The following is a 25,675-nucleotide window of genomic DNA, read 5'->3' as shown; positions in this document are numbered from 1 at the left end:
TACGGATTGAACCACGTGATCCTTTTCCCACTAAAAATATTAATTAAACTTTCCTTTTTATCCCCCACCGTAACATCTGTTAACTCACATTTGGTATCTTGTGAAACTTCTCTATGCTGAGAATTGTAACAGTTGAAAGGACATGTGACAAAACTTCGTAAAATTTTGAAATTTTCCCAGATTATTCCTCTTTTTCTCCTTCTCTCCCTCCTCAGTCTCTCTCTGTCTCTCTTTCTCTCTCCATAGAAAGTAAGTTAGCAAATCCACAAGGATATTTGAAAGTACAATATAATTTTATGTTGGCAAAAACCCCTTGCTGCTTTCAGATTAAAAGTGAAAGAGAGCAAAGCTTGATGATGTTAGCCTGGATTGTAGGGAAATAACTTCAAAAACCCACCTTTAAACCAAAAAGTGAATGTGGGTACCAGCCTATACATGTTGTACAATGCACTTTATTTGTTTGTTTAAGTTATCTATTGCTGTGAAATAAATTATTCCAAAACTTTGTGGCTGAAAACAACACATTTATTATTTTGCAGTTTCTGTGGGTCAGGAATCCAGGAGCGACTCAATGGAGACCCCTGGTTCAGGCCCTCCATCAAGCTGTAGGCAGAAGCTGCATGTGTAGTTATCTCGATACTTCATTGAGGAGAAGCCACGTTCAAGTTCCTTAATGTGGCTTTTGACAAGCCTCAGAAGATTTGTTTCCACGTTCCATCACTCAGGCTCTCCACAGGGCTGCCTGGACTCATAGAAGCTGGCTCCCTCAAGAGCAGGGATTCCAAAGAGAGAGAAAGAGCATCCCAGACAGAAGAACCAAAGATGTGACATCCATCATGATTTTCATACTATGTTCACTAGAAAAGAGTCAGTAAGTCCATCCCACCTAAGAGGGGAGGGCGTTACACGAGGGCACAGGGACCGGGAAGCAGGGATCATTGGGGGCTACCTTCGAGGCTGTCTGCTACAGTTTCTTCATTTTAAATGTAAATTTTAAAAATAGAAAATGCATTCTCATCGTTGGACATTTAAAATGTACAGGAGGGTATGTGCTAAGTTTCCCTCATGCCCCTGTTGCCAGTCCCTTCCTTAAGCAAACTCCTAGCCGTTTCTTGTGTATCTTTTCAGAGGCTTTCTGTTAAGTGTAAAGTTGAGAGGGACTCCACGGGGACAAGCAGGAAGTCACCTTCATCTTCTCCCCTCCCTCCAGCCAATTCAAACCTGCTTTGCAGAGATAACTCTATCCCCACCCCTTGTGGGAAATCTGAGGTGGGTACTGTTACTTTTCATCTCCGTCTCAGATAATTAGGACTTATTTTGAGTCATGACAATTTCATGTCAGAAAGAAAATGCTGAATAACAGTCTCTCTGAACTGAAAGGTTAAACCTTCTGTTCTTCCCTGGCTTGGTCCTTCTTCAGCCTGGAAGCCTGAAGTGAGAAAAAGTGGAGGCCTTGTGGTCAGCTTCTCTTTCTCATTTTTGTACTTTGCCACTTTTTCCTCTACATCTTTCAACTCCACGGGATTGCCTTGGTCTCTTTCTGGGTTGGGGGATGGGAAATGAATGAAGGGAGATAAGGAACTCTTTTTTTTTTTTTTTTCAGTATTGGTTCTTTTGGCTTCTTCGGAGATTTCCTCACGGAATCACCCAACTGTAGCTTTTTTGGTGTTTGCAAATGCTCTCCTTCATTCAGCATTTGCTTCCAAGGATACACCTGCAGCCACTTTGGGCTGAAGTCACATTAGGAAGGCTCTCGGGCAAGGCCTCCTTAAGGGCTCCAGGAGGGCTGGCTTTCTCTTCTTCCCAGCTTCCATCTCATCTTGGGAAACCCTCACACGCCCTTCAGAATGTCCCGGACTCTTTGGAAAACTGATAAAGACTGTTCTTGCTCCTTGAGGGTTTTAATTTCTCACGCTATCTTGTTCGCTTCATTTAGGAATTGTTATATCCTGGGAACAAGGAACATCCAATGTATCACCCCAGGAATGAAAATCCAAAAGAGGGGATGTATCTGCTTGTTGATCAAATGGTTGTTTTGTATGGGTAGGAAGTAAAAGACTTTTCTTATACAACATACTTTCCACTTGCTGAGATACCTTTGGAGACAAAATGATTATAACAATTAAGTCTGTAGATTCTTTCAATAACCCAGCATCCTCTGCTTAGGCACAGATGGCAGGAAGGATAGGTAATTTCAGGCATGGGGCATCTAGATAGTTGTGAGGGACACCGTTCTAGGATGTGGGGGCTTTTTCTTTCTCTCAGAAACATCCAGTGTTTATTAGTGTAAAACTGGTTATCACCGTGGTAGTAACTTTGGAATTCCTGGCTCTGGGTCTGCCGTGGTTCATCTGTGACACAATCATTTCACTCTGAGTTTACTCCACCTCACCCTTTCCTAAGGGTCCCTCAACAGATCCCACAGACACCCCACTCCACCTTTACCAATGCCCAACTGGCACTTCTCTAAGCTGAGGCTGCAATTCTTTAGGGAAATTCAGCACACAGGTGGCTTCAAGTTGCCCTAGTGTTGAGACATAAACATTGCCGCTTTGGGCCTCGGTGCCCCAGCATTAACCACTGGACTCTTGCACAAACCTCACCCTCCATGGGACCCAGGGGATTTCTACGTCGTTCACATTGTCATAGCTCAAACCCAGCTTCTTCCATTCTAATAATACTGGGTTCTCAGATTCCAGTAATGTCCTGTATGCCTTGTATGCCCTGTTCAGGTCCACCTTCTAAGTTTCTGGTCATCCGGGTGGGTTTTCTTCTTCTCAGCAGGGCTTACTATAATGGAATTTTGCCCCTGCTTCCCATTTTGGAGATTGAGATCTTCCCCCACAGCTTCTGGGGAGCTCTGTCCTGTTGTGCAGGCAGATGGAGCCTGGACTTTAGAGCTCACTTGGGCTCCATGGAGTTACTTATACACATTAGGTGTGAACACAGGAAATGACTACAGCCTTGTGAAAATGATTTGGGGCTAATAGCGATGGCAAGTGAGGACAAGATGAAGACTGGCTTGGAGAATGTAACACTGTATGCCAACTATAGTCAAAAAGAAAAAAGAAAGGCTTAGAGCTGGCCACGTTGTTAAGGCAGAAAAAAATAAGTGCCAGAGTGATAAATTAAAGCCAAAGTAAATCAGATTTGAGAAAAAAAACCATGCAGTGTCATTAGAATGCCAAGAGGGATAGTATCCTCACTAAAGAAAAATAAATTGTTGGGGCGCCTGGGTGGCTCAGTCAGTTAAGCATCTGACTTCGGCTCAGGTCATGATCTCGCGGTCCGTGAGTTTGAGTCCTGTGTCGGGCTCTGGATGCTGTCCAGGCTTGGAGCCTGGAACCTGCATCAGGTTCTCTGTCTCCCTCTCTGTCTGCCCCTCCTCTGCTCGTGCTCTCTCTCTGTCTCTCAAAAATAAATAAACAAAAAAAAAAAAATTAAAAGAAAAATAAATTATTTAAAAGTGAATACCGTATTGTACCAATGTTAATTTCTTAGTTTTGACAAATGTGCCACATTATGTAAGATGTTAGCCTTAAGAAAAGCTGGGTGAGCTCTATTATCTTTGCAACTTTTCTATACCTAAAATCATTCCAAAATAAGAAGTTGGAAAAAAAAATACCAATGGAAACATTAAGGTATTTACACTAGAAATAAAGAACTTCTTTACCCTAAACTTTTTTGGCAGAGAAAAATGGTTTTCGAAGGACATTTTGAAGTCTCATTGTTCTTTGAGTAAATATGTATTGTAAAGTGGTTCAGTTCTGTATAAATTCTGGGAAGAATCAGTTGATGATTCTTGGTTTCACTTTTAGGAAACTCACTCTTTTTTTTTTTTTTTTTTAATTTTTTTTTTCAACGTTTATTTATTTTTGGGACAGAGAGAGACAGAGCATGAACGGGGGAGGGGCAGAGAGAGAGGGAGACACAGAATCCGAAACAGGCTCCAGGCTCTGAGCCATCAGCCCAGAGCCTGACGTGGGGCTCGAACTCACGGACCACGAGATCATGACCTGGCTGAAGTCGGACGCTCAACCGACTGCGCCACCCAGGCGCCCCGGAAACTCACTCTTTCAACAAATAACTTTTGACCTATTATGAGTCTTGTATACTCTAAAGATACATTAGTCAACAAAACAGACAAAGACCTATGCTCTCATGGAGCTTACATTCTAGTGGGTTTGGGGGGGGGGAATCAACCATAAACATGAATATAATAAATGCATTGCATTGTATGATTGAAGATGATAGGTGCTGTTGGGGAAGAAAAGAAGAGAAGAAAAGGAACAGCAGTAGTGTGCATGGATCCTGAGCTGGGTACAATTGTAAATAGGGCGATCAGAGCAAGCTTCATTAAGAAGATATAGCAGAGCAAAGATGAAGGAGGTGAGGGAACAAAGCATGAGGATATCAGGGGAAGAGCATTCAAGGCAGAGGGAATGGCCCTTAGGTGGAGCTTGCCGAGAAATTTAAGAAGCATCCAGAGGCAAGTGGTCAAAAGCAGTAACTGGGGGGTGTGGAGCAGAGGGGAGGTAAGTAGAAGATGAGGTCAGGAAGGTAAGGATAGTGGTGGGTGGAGAGGAGCACAAATGACATAAACTTTGGGCGGTTACTCTGGAGGAAATGGGGAGCTATTGCAGACTTTTGAGCCAAAGGGTGACATGGTCTGTCCTATGTATTAGAAGGATCATCCTGAACTGTTTTGTGCATAGGCGCTGGGAGGGCAAAGGCAGAGCAGGGCAAACAGAAGGCTAAAGCAGTAATCTAATGAAAGATACTGGTGCTTTAGTCCTGAAGGAAGCAGTGGAGATGGTGAGAAGTCATGAACTGGAGTTGGCTCGGTCCAGTCTCAAGAGCCAATCGTTACATTTTCTGGAAGTTTGCAACGCAGTTGCTAAATGTGGCATTGTTAAAAATTAAATTATTTAAATTTACAATTAAACACATTATATTGAAAACTCGAGTCATCAATACTCAAGACTCATCACTCCTTAATTGTTTTTACCTAACGATTTTACTATTAATTATTATTATTCTGCTCCTGAGGTCAGTTATGTGTATCCATATGGTGAACATACTCTAAAATGGGGCACTGCTGCGCCTCTCTCCCCGATTCTGAATTCGGGGACATGACATTAGGAGTTTGTCAGCCATCGTAGGCATATTTACATTACAGAAATTAACAGATGCTACAAGTCAGCGTTCATTTTGTTTTTTAAAGGGAACTAGTTGTTAAACATTCACCAGCACACCACTGCTTTGTGCCTTCCCAACCATAGCTAGGAATGAGTACCACTACCCCACCCAAAGCTTTCAGGTTTCTCCATTTCTGTCAGGTCCCCACCCACAGAGGGGCAAAGCTTAATAAAGAGGTTAAGTGGGTATTGTGCATATTACAACAGGAGAAAAGTAACATATTTCTCTTAAGCCTCATATCATTAATACATATTTGGTTATGAGAACTCACCATACCTGTGACTGAATCTTGAGCGCCGGCCCTAGCTTTAATCCCAGAGTGCTGCGAAGATGCTCCTCGGTGAGTAATGGCAAGGTTTCTCCATCAATGGCATGATCTTTAAATACCTTTATCAAAAACAAAAGGTGTTAACTTTGCATGTCTTTGGAAAAAATTCCTGTGTGGGCCAGCTGGGTGGTTCAGTCAGCGGAGCATTCGATTTTTGATTTCAGTTCAGGTCATGATCTCACAGTGGTGGGATGGAGCCCCGTGTCAGGCTCCATGCTGAGCGTGGAAACTGCTTAAGGTTCTCTCTCTACCTTTGCTCCTCTCCCCACCCCCCTTTTGTCTCTCTTAAATAAAATAAGTAAATAAATAAAAATAAACAATTTTTTTTAAAGTAATCTCTATACCCAATGTGGGGCTCAAACTCATGACTTTGAGATCAAGACTTGCATGCTCTCCCCACTGAGCCAGCTAGGTGCCCCCCCCCAATTCTTTCTTTCTTTCTTTCTTTCTTTCTTTCTTTCTTTCTTTCTTTCCTTATTTATTTATTTATTTATTTATTTAGAGAGACAGAGAGAAAATGCAAGAGGGGGAGGGACAGATAGATTGAATCCCAATCATGATCTGCACTGATAGTGTGCAGCCCTTCTCGGAGCTCGAACTCACTATGTGAGGTCATGACCTGAGCCAAGATCAAGAGTCAGTCACTTGGGGCGCCGGGGTGGCTCAGTCGGTTAAGCATCCGACTCTTGATTTCAGCTCAGGTCGTGATCTCACGGCTCGTGGGTTTGAGCCACTCATCTGGCTCTGTGCTGACAGTGCAGAGCCTGCTTGGAATTCTCTCTCTCTCTCCCTCTCTCTGCCCCTTCCCCACTTACACACACATTCTCTCTCTCTTTCAAATAAAAAGAGTCGGCCACTTAACCGACTGAGGCACCCCCCAATTTCTTGTTCATATATAGGTATTTTAGTTTTGAAGGAACCATTAAGACTGCTTGAGGATGACACAAAATGTCATAAAGTTTCTTATTTTCAGTTACTCTCTCTTCTGTGATCCAGTAGCACGCCTGTGCTCTTTAATGACTCTTGGAGTACATTGTAATTCTGTCTCTGGAACTCAGTTCCAACCTGGAATAGTTATGACTTGAGGGCAGGCCCATGACTTGTTTACCAGTGCCCCTATAATGCTGTGGCTGGGATATGGTAGATGTGCAATAAATGTTGCTGGGCAAACCAATGAATGGACAAATAGGCTGAGTAAAGTGTGGTGGGTGGAAACCATGGCAGACAAATTTTACCTCTCACGCTGACAGGTGCAGTGTCTCGGTCCACTGCCCTGCGTGCATGGCAAGGGGAGGAGAGGGAAATGCAGGCAAATGCTGTGGCGCTCGGCCTTTCCAGGGCCCTATCTGTTCTGCCTGTGTAGTGGATGCCACCGTGCCTTCTTTTCTTCTGGAAACTAGGAAGGCCACTGGTGGACAAAGATTCCAGGCAGATAAAGAGATGAATCAAAAATCTGGGCAGATTTGGTAGTGCAGTAATTTCATGATCTCCAGCTTCGATCTGCCCGGCAATCCTCTATTTACTGATAAGTTTTCTCTTTTTTCTATTTTCAAGCTTTCTTCACGCTCTTCAAACTTAAGATCTTACAGAATCCTCCCTCATTTTCAGCAGATTGTATAACTTCCTAATTGAAAGAAAAGAAAAGAAAAGAAAAGAAAAGAAAGAAAAAAAAGAAAAAAGAAAAGAAAAGAAAAGAAAAGAAAAGAAAAGAAAAGAAAAGAAAAGGAAAAGAGAGAAGGGAAGGGAAGGAAAGAAAAGGAAAGGAAAGAAACCAATAGACAAGAACTTCCTCTAATTCTGCCCAGCAACCTAAAAACTTATATTTTCTCCCTTGGTCCTGATATGGTGGAAGAGGGTCTCTCAGTGTTTGAAGACAATCTCTTCATGTGTACTCACCCCTCCTACCTCAGGCTTCACTCAGTAGATAACCCCCTCTCTCAGTGTTAGTCTCCCCTCTTGAGCTGGCTCCTTCCCATTGGCATTTACCCAAGTCTCCATCATTAAGCAAACAATAATAAGGCACCTACACAAACGCTTCCTCACTCTGTCTCTAGATACAGCCCCATACCTCTCATCCCCTTCACAGGCCAGTTTCTCAAGAGTTTTGATCTTCCCTGCCTCAATGACTGCCCAGTCATTCCTCAGTCTCAAGGACTCTGACTTCTACCCTCACTAGTCCACTAAACCTGCTTGTCTCTGGGTCTCTGGTGACTCTACAGTTACCAAGTGCATGGATATTCCTGGTGTTCCTGGCTGTATTTGACATTGTTGACTACTTTTTCATTAAAAAAAAAAAGAAAGAAAAGAAAAAAGCTCTTTCCTGGCCTTTGCAAGGCGTTCCCTCCTGGGTACTCTCTGCCTTTCTTTCTCAGTCACTTGTGTGGCTATCATTTCTTTATCCATGTTTATGGGTTAGGGTTCCTTAGGCTTCTGCCTCCGGTGCTCTTTGGTCTTCCTGATTCGTCTCAGTCTCTCTCTTGGCTTCAGTGAATATCTCTTTCTGCCGAAGGCTCCCTAATGTATGCCTTAAACTCACAAGCTGAATCACGCCAGTTCTGCCTTTTCCATAGTGTTCTTGTCTACCCGCCCCACTGGTGCTACCCTGGATCTAGAGCTTCCCCAATAGTCTTGCTGCCCTCAACCTATTTTCATAAGAGCAACCTGAGTGACCTTTCTGAAATATAAAGCTAAGTATGCCACTCATGCTTAAAACCTCCACTGCCTCCAGGATAAAGCCACAGTCCCTCCCTGGGTCTCCACAGCTCTTTGTGACCCAACCCCCTCCCCTCATCCAGCCTCTTATCTTGCCGTTGTCCCCTCTCTCACTTGGTCCTGGCCTTCTCTGCCACTGGAAGCTATCTCGAAATCCCAACTGTGCTAAATTCTTTCTGGTTCCTGGTCTTCACTTGGAAATTTCTCCTTTGCCTCTCTTCCACCTCACCTCCCCCCTCAGCTAGTAATCTCACTTACAGATGCCTCTCCCTTCAGGAAGCCACAAGGCCCTCCCGTGTGTGCCCACCATGCTCCGTACCTGCTCTCTTGTAGCATCTCCACGTTGATGTGGAACTCCTTACTAGTGTCCCTCTTCTGGACTTTAAGCTCAGTGGCAAGGGGAACCATATTTGCCTTGTGTCCACTATATTGGAGGGCATGCCTCAGGACTGACTGAAAAGTCAAGTCTTTCGGGGAAGCTTCTGTACTAGGAAATTCTTGTTCTAATAGATTTTAGTTATTTATAAACTGTGTTTGCTAAGTAATTATTTTGTTTCCTACTTTAATTAAGAAAATTATGGGGCAGGGGCGCCTGGGTGGCTCAGTCGGTTAAGAGTCCGACTTCGGCTCAGGTCACGATCTCACTGTCCGTGAGTTCGAGCCCCGCGTCGGGCTCTGGGCTGATGGCTCAGAGCCTGGAGCCTGTTTCCGATTCTGTGTCTCCCTCTCTCTCTGCCCCTCCCCCATTCATGCTCTGTCTCTCTCTGTCCCAAAAATAAATAAATGTTGAAAAAAAAATTAAAAAAAAAAAAAGAAAATTATAGAATGCCTAACATGAACTAACTTATCTTAGGCTAAAGTGAAAAAGTCGACACTTTGGTTAGGCTTGTAACCTTATCTTAGGGAAACGTATGATTTCTCTTAACGTTTTTTGAAGTATTAGAAATAAATTAAGGATTCCTTTTACCACCTTTGACGATACCTAGGGGCCCAGGTACCCTTGACTATAAACCATATGGCCCAATATCTTCAGCGTAAAGTAATTGTGGTGGAAAGAGCTAGATTTGTAGTCTCATACACATTTTTCAAGCACTCACTCTCTTAGCCACTGTGATGCTCAGTTTTACTCAGCTGCAACATAGAGTTAATATCTTCTTCATGGAATTGGTATACATTAAATTTAAAAGATAATCTAAACTACGTGCCTGATACAGTGCCTCGCATATAGTCCATGTTCAGCAAAAAGTAGGCATTATTATAATAATGAGACAACCAGTGTAGAAAAGGTTAAGTGAGTTGCCAAGAAGCTGAGCTTGCCAAGTAGAGAACTTAGAAAATAAAAGGTTTCTCATTCTGATCCAGGATTTTCGCTATGTAATCCTGCTGTCATTCAGAGAAAGGGGTACTGGTGAAAACAGTTAAATGTATTAATGGTGGGAAGGTTTGGCCCATTTCTCTTTCCTTTGTAGGGATTCCATTGAGCAATGAAGGGATACATTTTATTTTCTTTTCTTTTTTAATTTTCTTAATGTTTACTTATTTTTGAGAGAGAGAGACAGAGTGTGAGTGGGTGAGGGGCAGAGAAAGAGGAAGACACAGAATCTGAAGCAGGCTGTAGGCTCTGAGCTGTAAGCATAGAGCCTGATGCTGGGCTCGAACTCACGAACTGTGAGATCATGACCTGAGCTGAAATCAGATGCTCAACCAACTGAGCCACCCAGCTGCCCCAGGATACCTTTTCAAACAGAGACAGGTTGGCAGCTGGGACTGACTTGCATGAGGACCCAAGCCTCAGCCCTGACGGATGAACCTGGGCCTGAGGCAAAGTTGCAGAATATGCCAGTGTCACTCACATGTCCCTCCTACTTCATTGTCAAGACAGCAGTTTAAGCCAGGAGCACCATATAAATGTACACATAATTTTAGTAATTTCAGTTCTTTTAGGGAGAGAATATTTTATCTGCTGAGTTCCTTGAATGAGACATTTACTTAGAACAAACAAGATGTGTCACAGGCTCTCCTGGATGTCCCTGAACAATTGAGCTACCAACCCTCTCTCTCTCTATCTATTTAAAAGAATTCATTTGCATAGGAGCTTTGAGGTTTAGTTGTGGTTATTTTTTTCTGGCTTTCTTTTTATACCTACAGGAGGCAGTTGGTAGGAGGTTGCTGAGTGGCCACCTAAGGCAGAGATGAGAAAGAAGACGGCAGGGTGGGTGTGGGAGACATGGTGGGTGTGACCCTGACTAATCCCAGGCTGTGACATACTAGACAAGGGTTCCAGTGACAGCTGTGCCCGAGCTGTGCTGCTTCTGAGCTTGTTGCACTCAATTGCATCCAAGGGGACTCTGTCCATTTCTGTACAGAATACTGTCCCTAACACGGCAGGGGCACGCCCAGCAGGGCAGTGTTCTTCTTGCTGTTGATTTCACCAGCAGTCACCAGCTGAGAGGGAATAGACTCATGAAGAAACAAGAGCAGAACTTGACCCTAACCACATTTGAGAAACACCTAGAAATAACCGTTCCATTTCTTGGGGTGGGGAAAGGAGCGCTGACATCCTGTTGGTGAGAGATAGTGAGTCAGCAAAGTGTGGGGTATTCGTGCTTATGTGACTTCTACGTACCCACAAGAAGACATTTGGGATGATAAAGTATGAAATGCATGTAGCATCATTTATTACAAGAGCGGGTCTCATAAGCGGCACTTCCATGCCTGTGGATCACTGGCTGATGAAGAATAATGAGGGGCCAAACAGATTCGGCCCACCAGAAGCCAGCAATCACATGTTCATTGCTTACTGCTGATTTCAACTGTTGCTTATTTCGGACTGTTATCAAAATTTGGTAACTTTGCTGTACTGGCAGTTGGTGCGGCACTTGATAAGTGGAATAGATAAATTTAAAAAGGGATTGCCCCATGGTCAATGACTAATAAGAAAATAATAAGGTTAGACTCATTGAATGGGAGAAAATAGGACAAATTTTTTTTACAAAGTATGCAAAAAGACAAAGTGGATAACTGAAAGAATACAACTTGCCTGATAAGGAACCCGTTATTTTGAGGAGCCTCTGATAGCATGGTGAAATTAACGCTCGTCAAGAACTTATAAGGTGCCAGGCCCTCTTTACTGCTTACCACAATCCTTTGAGGATAAATTATATAATTATCCCCATTTTACAGATGAAAAACAGCACTAAGAAGACAGGCGGCTTGTCCTAGGTCACATGTCCAGATAACGGAAAAGCCAGGGTTTGAACTTGTACTTTCTAGTTTCATAAGCCATGCTCTTAACTACTACTCTATCTAATTTTCCATAAGTCCCATAAACAGAACACACAAAAAAAAGAAAAAGTAGAAGAATTAATGGCATTAAATTGAAGAAAAAAAATGATCATAAAACCAAGATCTGAAAAAAGTCATTTCTAACATCAGTTAATTATGTTAAATTATAATGTCCTTTCCTTGCCTTTTTTTCTTTGATATATAAACCAAAGATAATGACACCAGATTTAGTAAGCAAATTGCAGCTTAAAATTGTGTTATTAAATCACTTGAAAAAATAAACTTTATATATGAAAATGTAGCATTGACATAAACTTCAAAAAACGGCCAACCCATTATTTTTGTCACCAGTTTTCCCATATGAGGAGAGCTAGTCTTCTTTCCAACTGTCCTGATGGTTCATTATGATTCAAAAAAATAGTATTTTATCTACCAGACTGAATTATACATGTGTATTCACTTTTGCATATTGCCCTGGCATAAATAGAGAATTTTAAAGTAGTTAATTTCTTATTTTTCAGATCTATAGGCTTGTTATTCTTTTTAGAATAAAGAATATATTTCTATTACCTATTATGAGTAGCCTAAAACTTCTGGTGCAGAAGTATGTGCCCCCCAATGTTTGCTATATGGAAGAATAGGGAAAGTACTCATCATTTCTCAATATTTTTGGATGTTTAGCCTCCGAATCTCCTAATTTTGGGTAAATTCCTATCTCCCAGGAATCTTGATGGAACAGAAACTAATGCCAGACATTGGCTTTCCCAGCCTCCCCTGCAGATGGGCTGTGGGGACATGACCCAAGATTCAGCAATCAGAGGCTCCTGTCCCCGGTCAGTCGATGACATACAAGGGGTAGATTAGAAGCAAACTCAGAGAAGCAAACTTCTCTGAGAGAAAAATGCAAGTTTGGCAGAACCCGTGTTGAAGGAAACATATTTCAAAATGTCTTATTTTTATGAAAGTACTTAAATGTTCAGTCACCTGAGCATAATCTGAACAACCTGGAAGGCCCCTAATGAAGTTGTGCACATCATTCACGGTCCATTTCTGAATATCTTCATCCAAAGACAGATTTTCCCCAATTGTAACCAGTGGGTGCGCTCCTTTAAAAGTGGAAAGGAAATTATTTTGTGGTATACAATTTCCAGGAAAAGGGGAAACTAAGAGCACGGTTTTATGTATAGTTACATTAATTTCCTTATATTCTATTACCACAGAGGGTCCCTTTATATATATACCACAGAGGGTCCCTTCATATCTATGTGCAAGCTCCTTAAACAATACTGAGAGATATTTTCTAAAAAATTTAGCAATCTCCTTTCTTTCCTTCTTCTAAAGGATCTTTAACGACAGCATTATCGTAAATAAACAAAGACGTTCCATACTGCTTCATTTTCTCTCAGGTTCTAATAGACATGCCCTGTGGATTTCATTCTCCAGATGAACACTGTCATGTTCTATGATGTTCTATGAATTATCATGCTCTCTAGGTGACATGAGAATGTAGCCACATATTCATCGAAATGGCAAATTAACGCTTTGTAAGGGTAAGTCACCAACACAATTGGTTTGGTGACTAGATTACAACCACCTCCCCCAAATACCTGTGTTTTAAAATGTTTTTACCAAAAGAAGTTCTAGAAACTATTCAGTGTTTGTTTGGGAGGGTAGTATGTTAATGTTTTTAGGTAATAAGTTATCGTAACAGGAATGGGCACTGAAAGTTAATGCTTTTGTTTAACTGTCTATTGTTTTCTGCACTTAAATACAGGGGAGATGGAATTCATACTTTTAAGGAAGAAATCCCTCTATTTTGTATTGAAGAAGTTAATAGCAAATTAAATTAAAAATTTAATTTAAAATTCTGGTAGGTTTCCCCATCCTTGCTCATTCTTGCCTTCCTAGCTTTGGCTGGAAATTCTCTATACAGCAATATATAAATAGAGACAAGTTTCACTAATATGGCTTATTGGAACAAACATAATAAAGGGACTTCAAGAAGACGTAGTCCTAAATAGGATTAAGAAAAAGAAGAATAAAAGGAAACACGATGAGAATGGTACATTATGTAATAACTTAAGGACGTGGTGACCTGTGGCTCATTAGAATCTGCCATTGGCCCCTGACACCCACCTGGCAGAGACGGTCGAGGAATTGGGGGACAAACCCCATTCTTTTCACCACAGGCTGCAAAGCCTTGCTCTGAAGTCTTCTCCTTTGTACCATCCCAGGCCTTTGCTTCTAGGGGAGCACCATGAGCTCCCCAAGGTTTTTTATGGGTGGGCTCGAGCTCCCCACAGGTGTTGCCAAGAGCTGGCTTTTCATTGGTTTCCCTTGACTTCTGATTGTTGAGAGCTTCGGTTTCTGGTTCTTTTGCAAATTCATCCTCTTCGTAGGGAATCACATGAGTCTGGCCTAAGATTTTTTCTTCTCCTTGACTTTTAGAGCTCTCAATATCGCTGTCTAGAACTTTCTGATTCCCAGCACCTCTCCTGAGACGACGACATTTCTGACCCCAGCTTTCTAGAAAATGTGGACCAGCTGCCACTAGCGTGGGGGTTCCCTGAAGGTTTCTCAGGGTGCTTCTGTGAAAATGCAGGTCACTGGCAGGGAGCATGCTCCTCCCATGGTAGTTGGCTGGGCCAGGAGGGATGCTGGAGGTATAGAGGAATGGTATCCCTGGTCCTGCTAGTCCCTTGGGATTCACTTTTTCTATTCTCCTTTGCTGGTAAAATGCATGCATTTCCATTTCCATCCTAAAAACAAAACAATATATTTGATACACCCCAAGAAAACTGCTAGAAATATAATCTTAATGGTTCTCTGTATTCCTTGAGATGGAACCTCTGCTTTTCCCAGGTCTTCCCACTACTTATCAGAAGTTTGTTGGGTGGAAACACGAATTCCCTTGAAAATCACCGGGAAGGAGAGTTTGGCATGAGATCTGAGGATGAAAGGTTTGGCCGAATCTCACAATGGAAGTCCAAGGCCTGTCTTTAAAGCATTAGCTCTAATAGATCTGGCAAATTTTGCAGGAATGGGAATAACATAGCACAGGGTAGTTTCTTGCCAGAAATTAATCCTCGAAGAAATCAAAGTTCTGGAAAGAGTTTTCTAAACCCCAAAGTATAATCTTAGTGGGACTCAAGGAAGTCAATGCAAGTCTCAACTGTTACAAATCAATGCAATTGGCAGGAGTTGTGGGGGAGGATTTGTTGGGGGTTTTGCTTAATTTATTTTGATTATTGGTTATCACCTGGACTCATTAGGGTTCAGTGATGGAAAACTGAGTCTGAGGCCTTCTTGTACCCCAGGGCCATGCCCTAGTCATTATTGCTGTCTTTTCTTTCTCCTAGTTGTTACAGCTGAAGTCCACTTTTGGGGCCACTGACATGGGGCTGCCTGGGCTCTCTGCTTGTAGAATCTGAAGTGGGGTTGGCAAGCTTAGCTCCTATATTTGGGCAGAACTGAAGTCTTTTAAAACAGAAGTGCAGATATGAATTTCAGGGGACTCACAACTAGGCATTTTAATTATGAGACATTATTAAACTCTTAAGATCTACAGACATAGATTCACTATGTAATTTCTAATCTTACTTTTATCTGTAACTAACTTAAATATATGTTTGTATATATTTCTTTTTGTAATATTCCTGAAGTGCTTTTTGTATGTAATCGGGTATCTATCTATCTATCTATCTAATATGTATATAATTAGAGTTTGTATATTATACAACACAAAATACAAATATAATGAATGCATATAAAAAGTATCTCTATATCTATCTATTATCTATCTATCTATCTATCTATCTATCCATCTAAAACCAATGAACAAGTGAATAGAAAATAAATAAAAACAACACCATTATGTTACCTGGCAGTATGCTGCCTCTGAATCATTTCATTCCTTCTCGCCATTGCCTTTATGGATTCAGGTGGTAAAATGCCCCAACCTTAAAAAAGAAAACCACCATCCCACCCCACAAACAAATTAACAATGTCCATTTAAAGATAATAAAAATAAAATACAATGATTTAAAAGAACATCCACCCACCAGTAGAGCACAGTGTTGGAAACAATATCAGATAATTGCTGTTCAGCATCTTAGAGTTACTTTGGTGATGGAATGATAAAACACTAGATAATTTTATTTTTCTTTAAGTATGGGTCTCATGATTGGTGACATTTTCCTGCCATACTTGGAAAGGAAAAAAAAAAATGAAATGAACTGTGGATCTCTTTGTTTCTAGCTTTTGAAGCAAAAAGTGATCATTTTTCTTTTCTTTTCTTTTGCTGCAAGAGAAATCAGTTGACCTTAAAAAAAAAAAAAGTAACTAAGTGCTTCTTGTGCACCAAAACCCCTGGAAATAAATGCAATGATTTCATGGATAAGATATAAAGCTCTCTATGTGGACTTTTTGGTGTGTCTGAGGAAGATACTTTTTGCAAAATGCTTCAATGAAGTTGGTAGAAATTACATTCTTTGTGTCAATCTTCTGAAGTGTTTTGAAATAACAGCAGCATTATGGAATTCAAGGCTCTATTCTTGCCTGGTAACTTTATGCTCTATTGATTTTTTTTTCTTTCTCTGTACTCCTAATGCACTTAAAGTCTATACCGATGCTTTTTAACCCATCTATGGTAAAGCAGTATTTTTTTTTTTTCTTTTAAAATTTCCGCCTATCATGGGCCAAAACATTTTTAAAAATATAATAAAACAGCCTGGGTGGCTCAGTTGGTTGAGCGACCAACTTCGGCTCAGGTCATGATCTCACGGTTTGTGAGTTCCAGCCCCACCCTGGGCTCTGTGCCGACAGCTGGGAGCCTGGAGCCTGCTTCAGATTCTGGGTTTCCCTCTCTCTCTGCCCCCCCCCCCGCTCATGCTCTGTCTCAGAAATAAACATAAATTTTTTTTTAAAAATACAATAAAACAAACTTTTATAAAATTGAAATGAAAACAAGGACAAATACAAGTGTAATGTAAAAAATGATCAGATTAATAGACATAGAATTACCCTGTCAAATTGCTGCAAAAGTTTATCTATTTATGCATTTATTTGCACCACCTCTTCATAGACCAGCACAGGTCCACAGAGAATACTTCAACAATAATAGACATACAAATTGTACTTGTTTTATGTAGTTTTACATGTGAAAATCTGTTCTCCCTAACACAGCGGTCGGTATCATGAGAGAATTTCTTCTTGCACATGCTTTGTACTAAGTTAGAAGAGCTCATTAACTCCTATTAATAACCCATCTTAAAATAAATAATGCTATATCTTTTTTAAGGGAGATTATTTGTCATTTGTAAAATTCAGAGATTGGATGAGGTGACCTCTAAAATCCTCCTAATGCTAACGCTTTATATTTTTTATAATTCAGTGGGGGGTCAAAATATTCTTCTCTAGAGAGCCAGCATGGGTGAAACTATCAACCCATGAGGTACTGACTGCAAAAGAATGCTGAGAAATTTCTCACGAGAAGTCCAGTTTAGAGGGCACAATTTTAATTACCTGGATTTTAGGACCCTCTGAAATCTGGAATCCCCAAACCTATTCCAAGTTTCTTTCTCTTTCCTAAATAGATGACATCAAACTTAGTGCTAGTCCAGCTGTAATAACCTACTTTCTTCCTGATACCCAATTTTTTGAAATAGATTTGTGTCTTGGTTTCTATTTTGCTAACTTAGTAGCTCAGTTTCTATAGAACTGAGGCCCTAGTTTTCCGTTGCTTACTCTCCTACACATCAGCCTTGAGGCAGGAGACCTGACCTCTGTCCCTGAGACAGGTGGTGAATTTGCTTGCTTGTATCCAAACATTGGCAGCTTCCAGATTCTTTATCACTAAGATGGGCTCTGAGTCAGCAATGCAACTATTTCACTGGTCTATTTCTGTGTTGCCTGTAACCATGGGCTATAGATTTACTGGGTTCTTGATGCCAGATGGGGTTTTCACCCAGGATTAGCCTTTGGGACAACCTTTTTGGTCCTTGGAACACTCTAGTGGGTGTGTCCAGTTTCAGTCAGGCTCTGGCTTCTACGCCCTATCCCCTTGCACTGGATCCACGCACAACATGCTCAGATCCAGGCAGACTGGTGTCTTCACTGGCCCTGGCACCAATCATATTTTTTCTTGTGCCAGGCTTTTCACTCCTACTTGTTCTTATCTATTGAGAGTTGTTGGAATTGGAGAGCAGGGACAAACAGAAACTCATGAATACAGTTTTGGGGGATAAGATACATCAGTTTGATCTTCTATATGATGAGGAATTTCTCTCTTCTTAATCTCTCTTGAGCCCCCACCAGTCATGTTTTCATTGATAGCCCTCTACTGAAACTGCTCTTATCAAGATCACCAATGAGCTCCACTCAGCTAAATCTAATAATATATTCTTAGTTTTCGTCTACTTCATCTATGAGAGGCATACTTGACCCAGATGCTCACTCTCTCCTTAAAACTTCATCCCTTGCCTTCAAGGCCACCAGGCTCTCCTGGGTCTCCTCCCATCACACTGTTTTCTCCTGTTTCTCCCTTGTTTGATCCTTCTCATCTTTTGGATCTTGTTGGTATGTCCTAGATATCATCCGTTTAACCTCTATCCACACTCACTCTAAAGATGATCTCATTTAGTCTCATCTATGCTGATGACTTCCAAAATTATATCTCCAAGCTGTCTCCAGAAGTCCTCTCTTCACTTTAGCTGCCTTCCTGACATCTCCCACTGATTATCTGTTAGGTACCTCAAACGTAACAGGAGCAAAACAGAGCCCATAACATCTCTCCCACCCCAAGAACTCTGTTCCTCTCACACTCTTCCTCAACAGTGAATAGCAACTCTACTTCTCCTATTGTTCAGACCAAAATTTTTGCTATCCTCCTTAAGACCTCTCTCTCACAGAGCTCATATCTAAACTGTGAGAAAATCTGTTATTTCTACCTTCAAAATAATTACAGAATCCAACTACATGTTACTATGCAACTGTCACCACCCAGAGCCAACCCATCATAATCTTTTGGCTCTTCTGATAGCCCATTAACTCCCATCAGTTTATCTTCAAAGCTTTGATCCTATCAAGTTTGTCTCAAATACAGGAGCCAGAGCTATCCTGGTAAAATGTAAGTCAGACCATGTCGCTCCTTTGTGCAAACTCCTCAAAAGCTTCCCCTCCTACTCAGGATAAAAGGCAAGCCTCCACTTTGACCTATCAGGCCAGAGATAAACAGCCCCAAGCCCCCTTAACTCTCAGATCTCATCTCCTCATGACCCCTTTAGTTCCTCAAGTGTAAGATAAGACAGATAGAGATATTGCAACTTTTCATGTTATTCCTCAGTAAATTGGTGGTTGGAGGCGTTAAGCAACTTACACATGGTCACATAGTGGTGGAACCATGATTGAAACCTAGGTAGCAAGTGCAGAACTTACAAGCACACCTGCCACACAGCTTTGCCAAACTTAGCAGTAAATGCGATGGCACGATGGCAGAACTTAATGCAGCCATCCAGGTCACATTGGTGCCACAGACCGTCTATTGCTCATACCTGAGTAGACATGATTGGATAGCACGTTTGGCATATTTGCATTTGGTAGAACAGAGGATCCAAATTGGGAAGGAACACAAAACTGTCTTGGGTCAGCAGGAGCTACAGTGGAAGACAATAAATCTCTAGGAAAAAAAGATATAAAATAGATAAAATGAGGATGGAACAGTACAAATTTTCCATTGCATAGGCAGTGAGATTTTCTAATTGCCAGATGAGATTCTATCATCTCTTCCAAAAATAAGATGCAAAAATCCTGCAGCCTCTTGGTTTCAGTAGAACTGTGGTGAGAAACATCTACTAAGGAAGGATCGACCCAGCTGACAACACAACAGAAACATCAAGAAAAAAAAAAAGTTTTAGAAATGTCTGGAAAAAAATCTAATCAGATTAATACTGCTCTCTGATTTCCCATGACCAACATACTATTCTGACCACATTCTTTCCTCATGTAATGGACACACTTTGCCTTGGGTTTTGCCATCTGGGATCAGTGTTTGACTATGTGGTGGGCAGTTTGTTTGTTTTGCCAAACTTCAGTGGTCTCGAGAAGTCAAAATTTATTGTTCACACTCCACAACAACAATAGATAATGGACATTACTTTCCTCTCAGAATGTCAAAATATTCTAAAGAGGGGAAAATAAGAAACTGCTAGAGTATACAACCTAAGTACTGATAATGTCACTTTTATTGAAAGAAAAAAATTGTTCTATCATGAGAAAACCAGGGTACTCAACTGTTATTGAGTGAGTTGTGTTCCTCCCAAATTCATAGGTTAAAGTCCAAACTCCCACTGTGACTATATTTGTAGATAGGGCCTTTCATGGGGTATGTAAGGTTAAATGTGGCCATAACAGCGGAGCCCTGATCCGATAGGACAGGTGCCCTTAGAAGAAGAAGAGGAAGAGGAAGCAGGAGTGCATGAACAGAGAAAAATGCCAGGTGAGGGCACAGCAAGAAGGCGACTGTCTGCAAGCCAAGGACAGAGGCCTCATCACAAATCAACTCTGCCGACACCGTGATCTATGGCTTTTCAGACTCCAGAACTAGGAGAAATAAAATTCTGTCACTGAATCCATGCAGTCTGTGGTATTTTGTTATGGCAGTCCTTGCAGATTACATCAATGTTTATACCTGTATGATGCCTGTCCCATAGTAAATGCTTGTTAGCTATGTGTGGAGTGTGTCAATCAGGCCCCAGATGGGAAGTGATGGGAAGTGTGTTGAACGTGTGGCCAGCAGAGCATCTTGATATGCATTTGTGCACCACAGTTCATGGAAGTGACACTAGACAAGAAAACAAAACTGGAGTCACCATCATTTGAAATGTTAATGGTCATCCATTTTCTCCTTCGAACAGAATAGTATATTGGAAATAAATACCGATCCACCGTTGGAGGTTCAAATGATGAAGGAACCAGTGGCATCCTCTGCTGCCCTGGTGCCGTCAATAAAGGATTCATGGCCATCGTTGGATTTATCATCAATATCTCTCGCCACTGATGGAGTTCTAAAAAGAATCAGATAAATATGTAAACAAACAACTACACTTTTAGTGAACTGTTTGAATTTCTCTTGAACACAATGAACACCTTTTGTATTTCCCCAACATCTGGGGAGACCAGCTATACCAAACTTTCACTTACACAAAACCCCCTTCACTGTGAGCTCCCAGACCCAACTGCAGAACTTAGTGATTTTCAGCTTGTCCTTGGAATTCGTTGATGAGTTCACAGGAAATACCACACCATATTACAAGCAATAATAAAATTAAACCAGCCTTGCAAGATTCCAGAAATACCAACCTCCTTTCTTACAACTTATTTTGATTTTTATATTTCCAGGGGTACGAATGTGTCTATTTCCCATATGTTCAATCTTTAGAAAAATCTTCCTTTTTAATTGTTAAGATTAAAATAGAAAAGGGGAAAATCATAGTGGCTAAAAATACATCTAGTTAAAGTAGATATAGACTAGGACTGTGTTTAATTAGAACAAGTGAGCAAGTTGTATCCAAATATACATAAACACAGGATGCATAACTTTATCTGAAGAACCTAATGACCAGAAATAGGGACCGTTGTTAAAAGGATAACATTTTGATTTACATCTTCCTGTTAATTATTCATGTCCTTTGAGTAATTTTAAATATTAAACAAATACTAGTCAAGCAGGTCATTGTCTCTTTTCCTTCATCCTCCATTGTCACTTCAAACAATTCAAGATACCTACAAGTATGGTTTTTAAAATATTTTATTTTATTTATTTTGAGAGAGAGAAAAAGAGTGTGCGTGCATGCACACATTAGTGGGGGAGTGGCGGAGAGAGAGAGAGAGAGAGAGAGAGAGACAGAAAGAATCCCTGAAGTGGGGGCTTCATCCTCCAAACTGTGAGATCATTACCTGAGCCAAAATCAAGAGTCAGATGCTTAACTGCCTGAACCACCCAGGCACCCAGATACCTACAACTGTGTTTTTTTAAAAAGGAAACTAGGAGGGACCTCTGGGTGGCTCAGTCGGTTAAGTGTCTGACGTCAGTTCAGGTCATGATCTTGCTTTTGGTGAGTTCGAGCCCCACATCAGGCTCCACATTGACAGTGCAGAGCCTGCTTGGGATTCTCTCTCTCTTCCTCTCTCTCTACCCCTCCTCTACTTGTGCACACTTTCTCCTCAAAATAAATAAATAAACTTGAAAAATTAGGGAATTGGGAAGAAAATGTTCTGCTTTTCAAAGTAGTGATCTTCATTTTTTCCTTCCTTGTATGTATATTTGATTTGATTGTTAAAACAGTTAATATATTCATATAGATCAAAAACTAAAAATATAATGCTATTTAAATAAACAATCCCTTTTTTAGCTTCTTTTTAAGACTGAAACCTAGTGATCATAGTCCATAGTTCACCTAACATTGGCTTTTGCCATTCATATATTTAAAAAATTTCTTTATGTTGATTTCTTTTCACTAGGTTTCTGTGAGGTCAGTATAGTTTCCTCTCTGATAGTGACCTCAGAGAGTCTAGTGACTAGTCAGGATTAAAATAAAAATATTTGCCAGGTACCTGCCAGCCACGGTGAGAATGCCAACAAAGAACAAATGTTGGGTATATGTCAGACATGGGCTTGCAGTTCAGTCAAGAACACTGTCGTGCCTTGAAATCTCAGGTCCTCCGTGCGCAACCTGGTGCACAGCCCCCTTCCTCCCCTTAGTCCATTACACAACAGAACAATGTGGGACACAACTGGGTGTTACTGAACTTTCATTTGTGTCATAAAATGACTGTCTTTGGCAGAAGTTTGAACTTACCCACGAATGAGATAGAATCTTTAAAATTATAAAATATAATGTTTATCTTGCATTTTATGTGATGCTGGAGACGAATCAGGAGGAAGGAGGAGGAAAAAGAAGGAAGAAAGGGAGAGGTGCAGAATCCCTCCAGAGCAAGGATTGCCTAGATGTTGGACCACCCCTCTTCCTCACACACGTCACCTGAGGGAAACGCCATAAAAGTTAGTCACCAAAAACAGATGAGGCTGTCTTATTCTGGCATTCCCCCTAAGAAGGCCTTAAGACAAGGACTTGAATGCAGGTAGTGGTCCCAAGGAGCTCACAAGGGGGAGTGGGGAAGTGAAATCAGGAAGGGAAAAGCTGATAAAGGGAGAGTTAATGTGTGGATTACTACTCTGGGCAACTGGGGATCAAGGCTGCTAAGACATCTTGTGGAACACACCTCAGGATTTGTCCCAATGAAAGACAAAGAGACGGGTAAACAGCCCCTGGATTATGCCTGATCTAGATGCAAGGAACTCCTGTGGCGTGGGAGGGAGCCTTCAGACCAAGAAGCTGAGAGGGGCAGGTGCTTGAGATGGCGAAGGACTTCCCCATGGTTGAAGATGAACTTGGAAGGGGGCCACGGGGAGCTCCCATATATCTCCCTCTGCCCCATGGGCAGCAACAGTGTCTGGGGCTGTTGAGGCAAGGTGATTACCTTCTAATGTCATTCCAGTAGAGATCTGGCACAAATGCCTTTCTTCCGGAGTACCAGGTTCACCAGACAGAGGAATACATTTACGAGGTTCTGTAGGGTCCATTGTCTGCAACAACACAGCAGGATTTTTTTTTTACTGTTAGTCATGCATTTAGTGAAGTAAGCAGGGAACTCAAGGCTATCAGGTTAACAGAGAAGAAGAAATGGAGCATCAAAGACAAGTCTGATCTAATTTAAATCTGCTTAAAACTCTTCTTGGTAACATAACTGTTCTGGATCCTATGGTTCTTGGGTGCAGTTTATTTTCTTTTTGTAATGCCAAGGAGATTGAATGTGATCTATAAAATTTTGTTACACATCTGATATAGTAGTTTATTATTTTTTAATCAATCCTCCAAGTTTGCACCTAAAATGTAAGCTTATTTCCGAGGTCTAGAGAAGTATCTCTATGTATGCCATGAAGGTCCCCAAGAAGGATGAGTCAGTGACATCTGTCACATCTCAGTGTTACGGTTTTGGGCTCCACTTGGCTTCCCTAGTTTCCTTTCATCCTTATACTTGTAAGCGAGTGCCTTTTAACTTACCACCATCATATCTATTGGTGCCCAAATTTTCTTCTAAAAGTCTAATTGCCTGGTGCTATACCCTGGATTTTTATGCCTCCTCCCATTCATATGTTGAATACCCAATATGATGGTATTAGGAGGTAAATATTTGGGGAAGTGGTTACATCACGAGGGGGTCTACCCCCTCATGAATGGGATTAGTGTCCTTAGAAAAGAGACACTAGAGAGGGGTGCCTAGTTTTGGCTCAGGTCATGAACTCATGGTTCGTGGGTTTCAGCCCCATGTTGGGCTCTGTGCTGATGGTGCGGAGCCCACGTGGGATTCTCTGTCTCTCTCCCTCTCTCTCTGCCCCTCCCCTTCTCTCTTTCTCAAAATACATAAAGTTTAGAAAGAAAAAAAAAGAAAAAAAGACAGAAAGAAAGAAAAGAGTTACCAGAGAGCTCCCTCACCCCTTCTGACATGCGAGGGCACAGCAAGAAAGTGGTCATTTGTGAACCAGGAAGCAGGTCCTCATTGGACTGTATCTGGTTTGCAGACTGCATCTGCCGAATCTGCTGGTGCCTTCACCTTGGACTCTCTGCCTCCAGAATTGTAAGAAATAGATTTCTGCATTTATAGGCCACCCAGACTACAGTATTCTGTTATAGCAACCTGAATGGACCAAGATACCCTTTTTGTGTTCTGTTGTTATATTTTGAATGTGCCAAATTTTTATGCAGTCTATTTTTTAATAGACTTTATTTTTAGAGCAGTTTTAGGTTCACAGCAAAATTGAGTAGATAGTACAAGAGCTCCCATATATCTCCCTCTGCCCCACACACATAGCCTTCCTCACTATCAATGTCTGGCACCAGAGCGGTACATTTGTGAATGTGGCACATCAGTAAACCTATACCTACATGTCACTATCATCCAAAGTGCACAGTTTACCTGTGTGCCTACTTTTAGTGTGGTACCTTCTATGGGTTTTGAGAAACATAGAATGCCATGCATCTACCACTATAGTCACACAGAACGGTTTCCCGGCTCTAAATCAAATTATATTTCAAAGCAAATACTATCAGGAGACTTCCCATTTGGGGAGTCATAGGATCAACCCATGAGTCTTTAAATATCAACTTTCACATTTTCAGGGTATCCTCTTATTTTAGAAACATCTAGACAAATGAAGTGAACCAAGGTCACTTTGGCACGGCAGATGAAATGCTCTTGAGTCAAAATGCAGACGGGGATATCCATTTTAAACGCAGTGAGTCTGGTAATCCCAAGTGCGGAGTGTAACGGTGCTTAGGTTTGCATTCAGCGTGGATTTCTCTGACCCAGAGCTCTAATCCTGGATGCCCAGCACTTTAGGAGGATGAGGATTCCTTAATCTCTATCTTCAGACTCTTACCCTCAACAAACCCCTCCAGGCAGCACACAGACGATTTAGGTAGTGCTAATTCTGTCTCAACTGATTAGGGCAGTAGTAGTAAGACATGAAGTTCATGAACTAAAGCCCTTGCCAAATCAGCAGATTTTCACTGAATGCTTGCCTGGTGCATAGTAGCCAGGTGTCAGTTTGATTCCATTTCAGTCTCTCATTGGCTATACTGTGACCATTTATTAAAGTCGGTGCAATCTGAATTTGGCCAAGCCTGAATTTGAGCAATTACATATGGAATATTTGTTGTGTTGCATGTATGATGCATGACTTCTGGGATTGTACTCATTGAAATAAATTAGTTTTTAAATAACTTCTGTATTTGTAAGTTTTTACAAATACAGTTTTTACATTCTTAGAGTAGATCAGTAGAATTAAATGTTTCTACAATCTTGAGAAAAAAAATATAAATTCTTAAATGAAAACTAGTGGGAGATATTTACAGAGATCTTTTATTTAAGGTATAAAACAATCCTTAGTAGCTTCACACATTCGCTATTCTAGGTGTCCTATATTAATCTGGGTTCTGAAAAGCATGTTAGTGCTAAAGCATAATTCACACTTCCTTAAGTACATTTTCAGTTTAGAAAAATAATAAATAGGAAATTTTTTAAAAAAAAAAT

The 25,675-nt window shown here is 41.1% G+C and overlaps 1 protein-coding gene across 1 annotated transcript; it reads right to left on the bottom strand.

The window, feature by feature from the left end:
* Positions 1–1,928: 1,928 nt before the first annotated feature.
* SAMD7 (sterile alpha motif domain containing 7) lies at positions 1,929–23,165 on the bottom strand. The gene is made up of 8 exons (XM_030328973.1): positions 23,063–23,165; positions 20,460–20,586; positions 19,075–19,199; positions 15,405–15,483; positions 13,661–14,283; positions 12,509–12,630; positions 5,476–5,586; positions 1,929–2,096 (listed from the first exon to the last, which is right to left on the bottom strand). The coding sequence occupies exons 1-8, from the start codon at positions 23,163–23,165 to the stop codon at positions 1,929–1,931; spliced, it is 1,458 nt and encodes a 485-aa protein (XP_030184833.1).
* Between the last annotated feature and the right edge of the window lie 2,510 nt (positions 23,166–25,675).

Source organism: Lynx canadensis, chromosome C2 (assembly GCF_007474595.2).
Source record: "Lynx canadensis isolate LIC74 chromosome C2, mLynCan4.pri.v2, whole genome shotgun sequence".
Lineage (NCBI taxonomy): Eukaryota > Metazoa > Chordata > Mammalia > Carnivora > Felidae > Lynx > Lynx canadensis.
This window is presented reverse-complemented; position numbering and strand designations above follow the sequence as displayed.

Coding starts and splice junctions, on each gene's coding strand:
- SAMD7 (XM_030328973.1), bottom strand. CDS start 23,165: ATGGACCCTACAGAACCTCGTAAATGTATTCCTCTGTCTGGTGAACCT. Junction 19,200..20,459: donor GAACCTCCAACGGTGGATCG/GTATTTATTTCC, acceptor TTTTTTTCCTAG/AGATTTATTGTCTTCCACTG. Junction 5,587..12,508: donor GTTGTTCAGATTATGCTCAG/GTGACTGAACAT, acceptor TTTTTGATAAAG/GTATTTAAAGATCATGCCAT.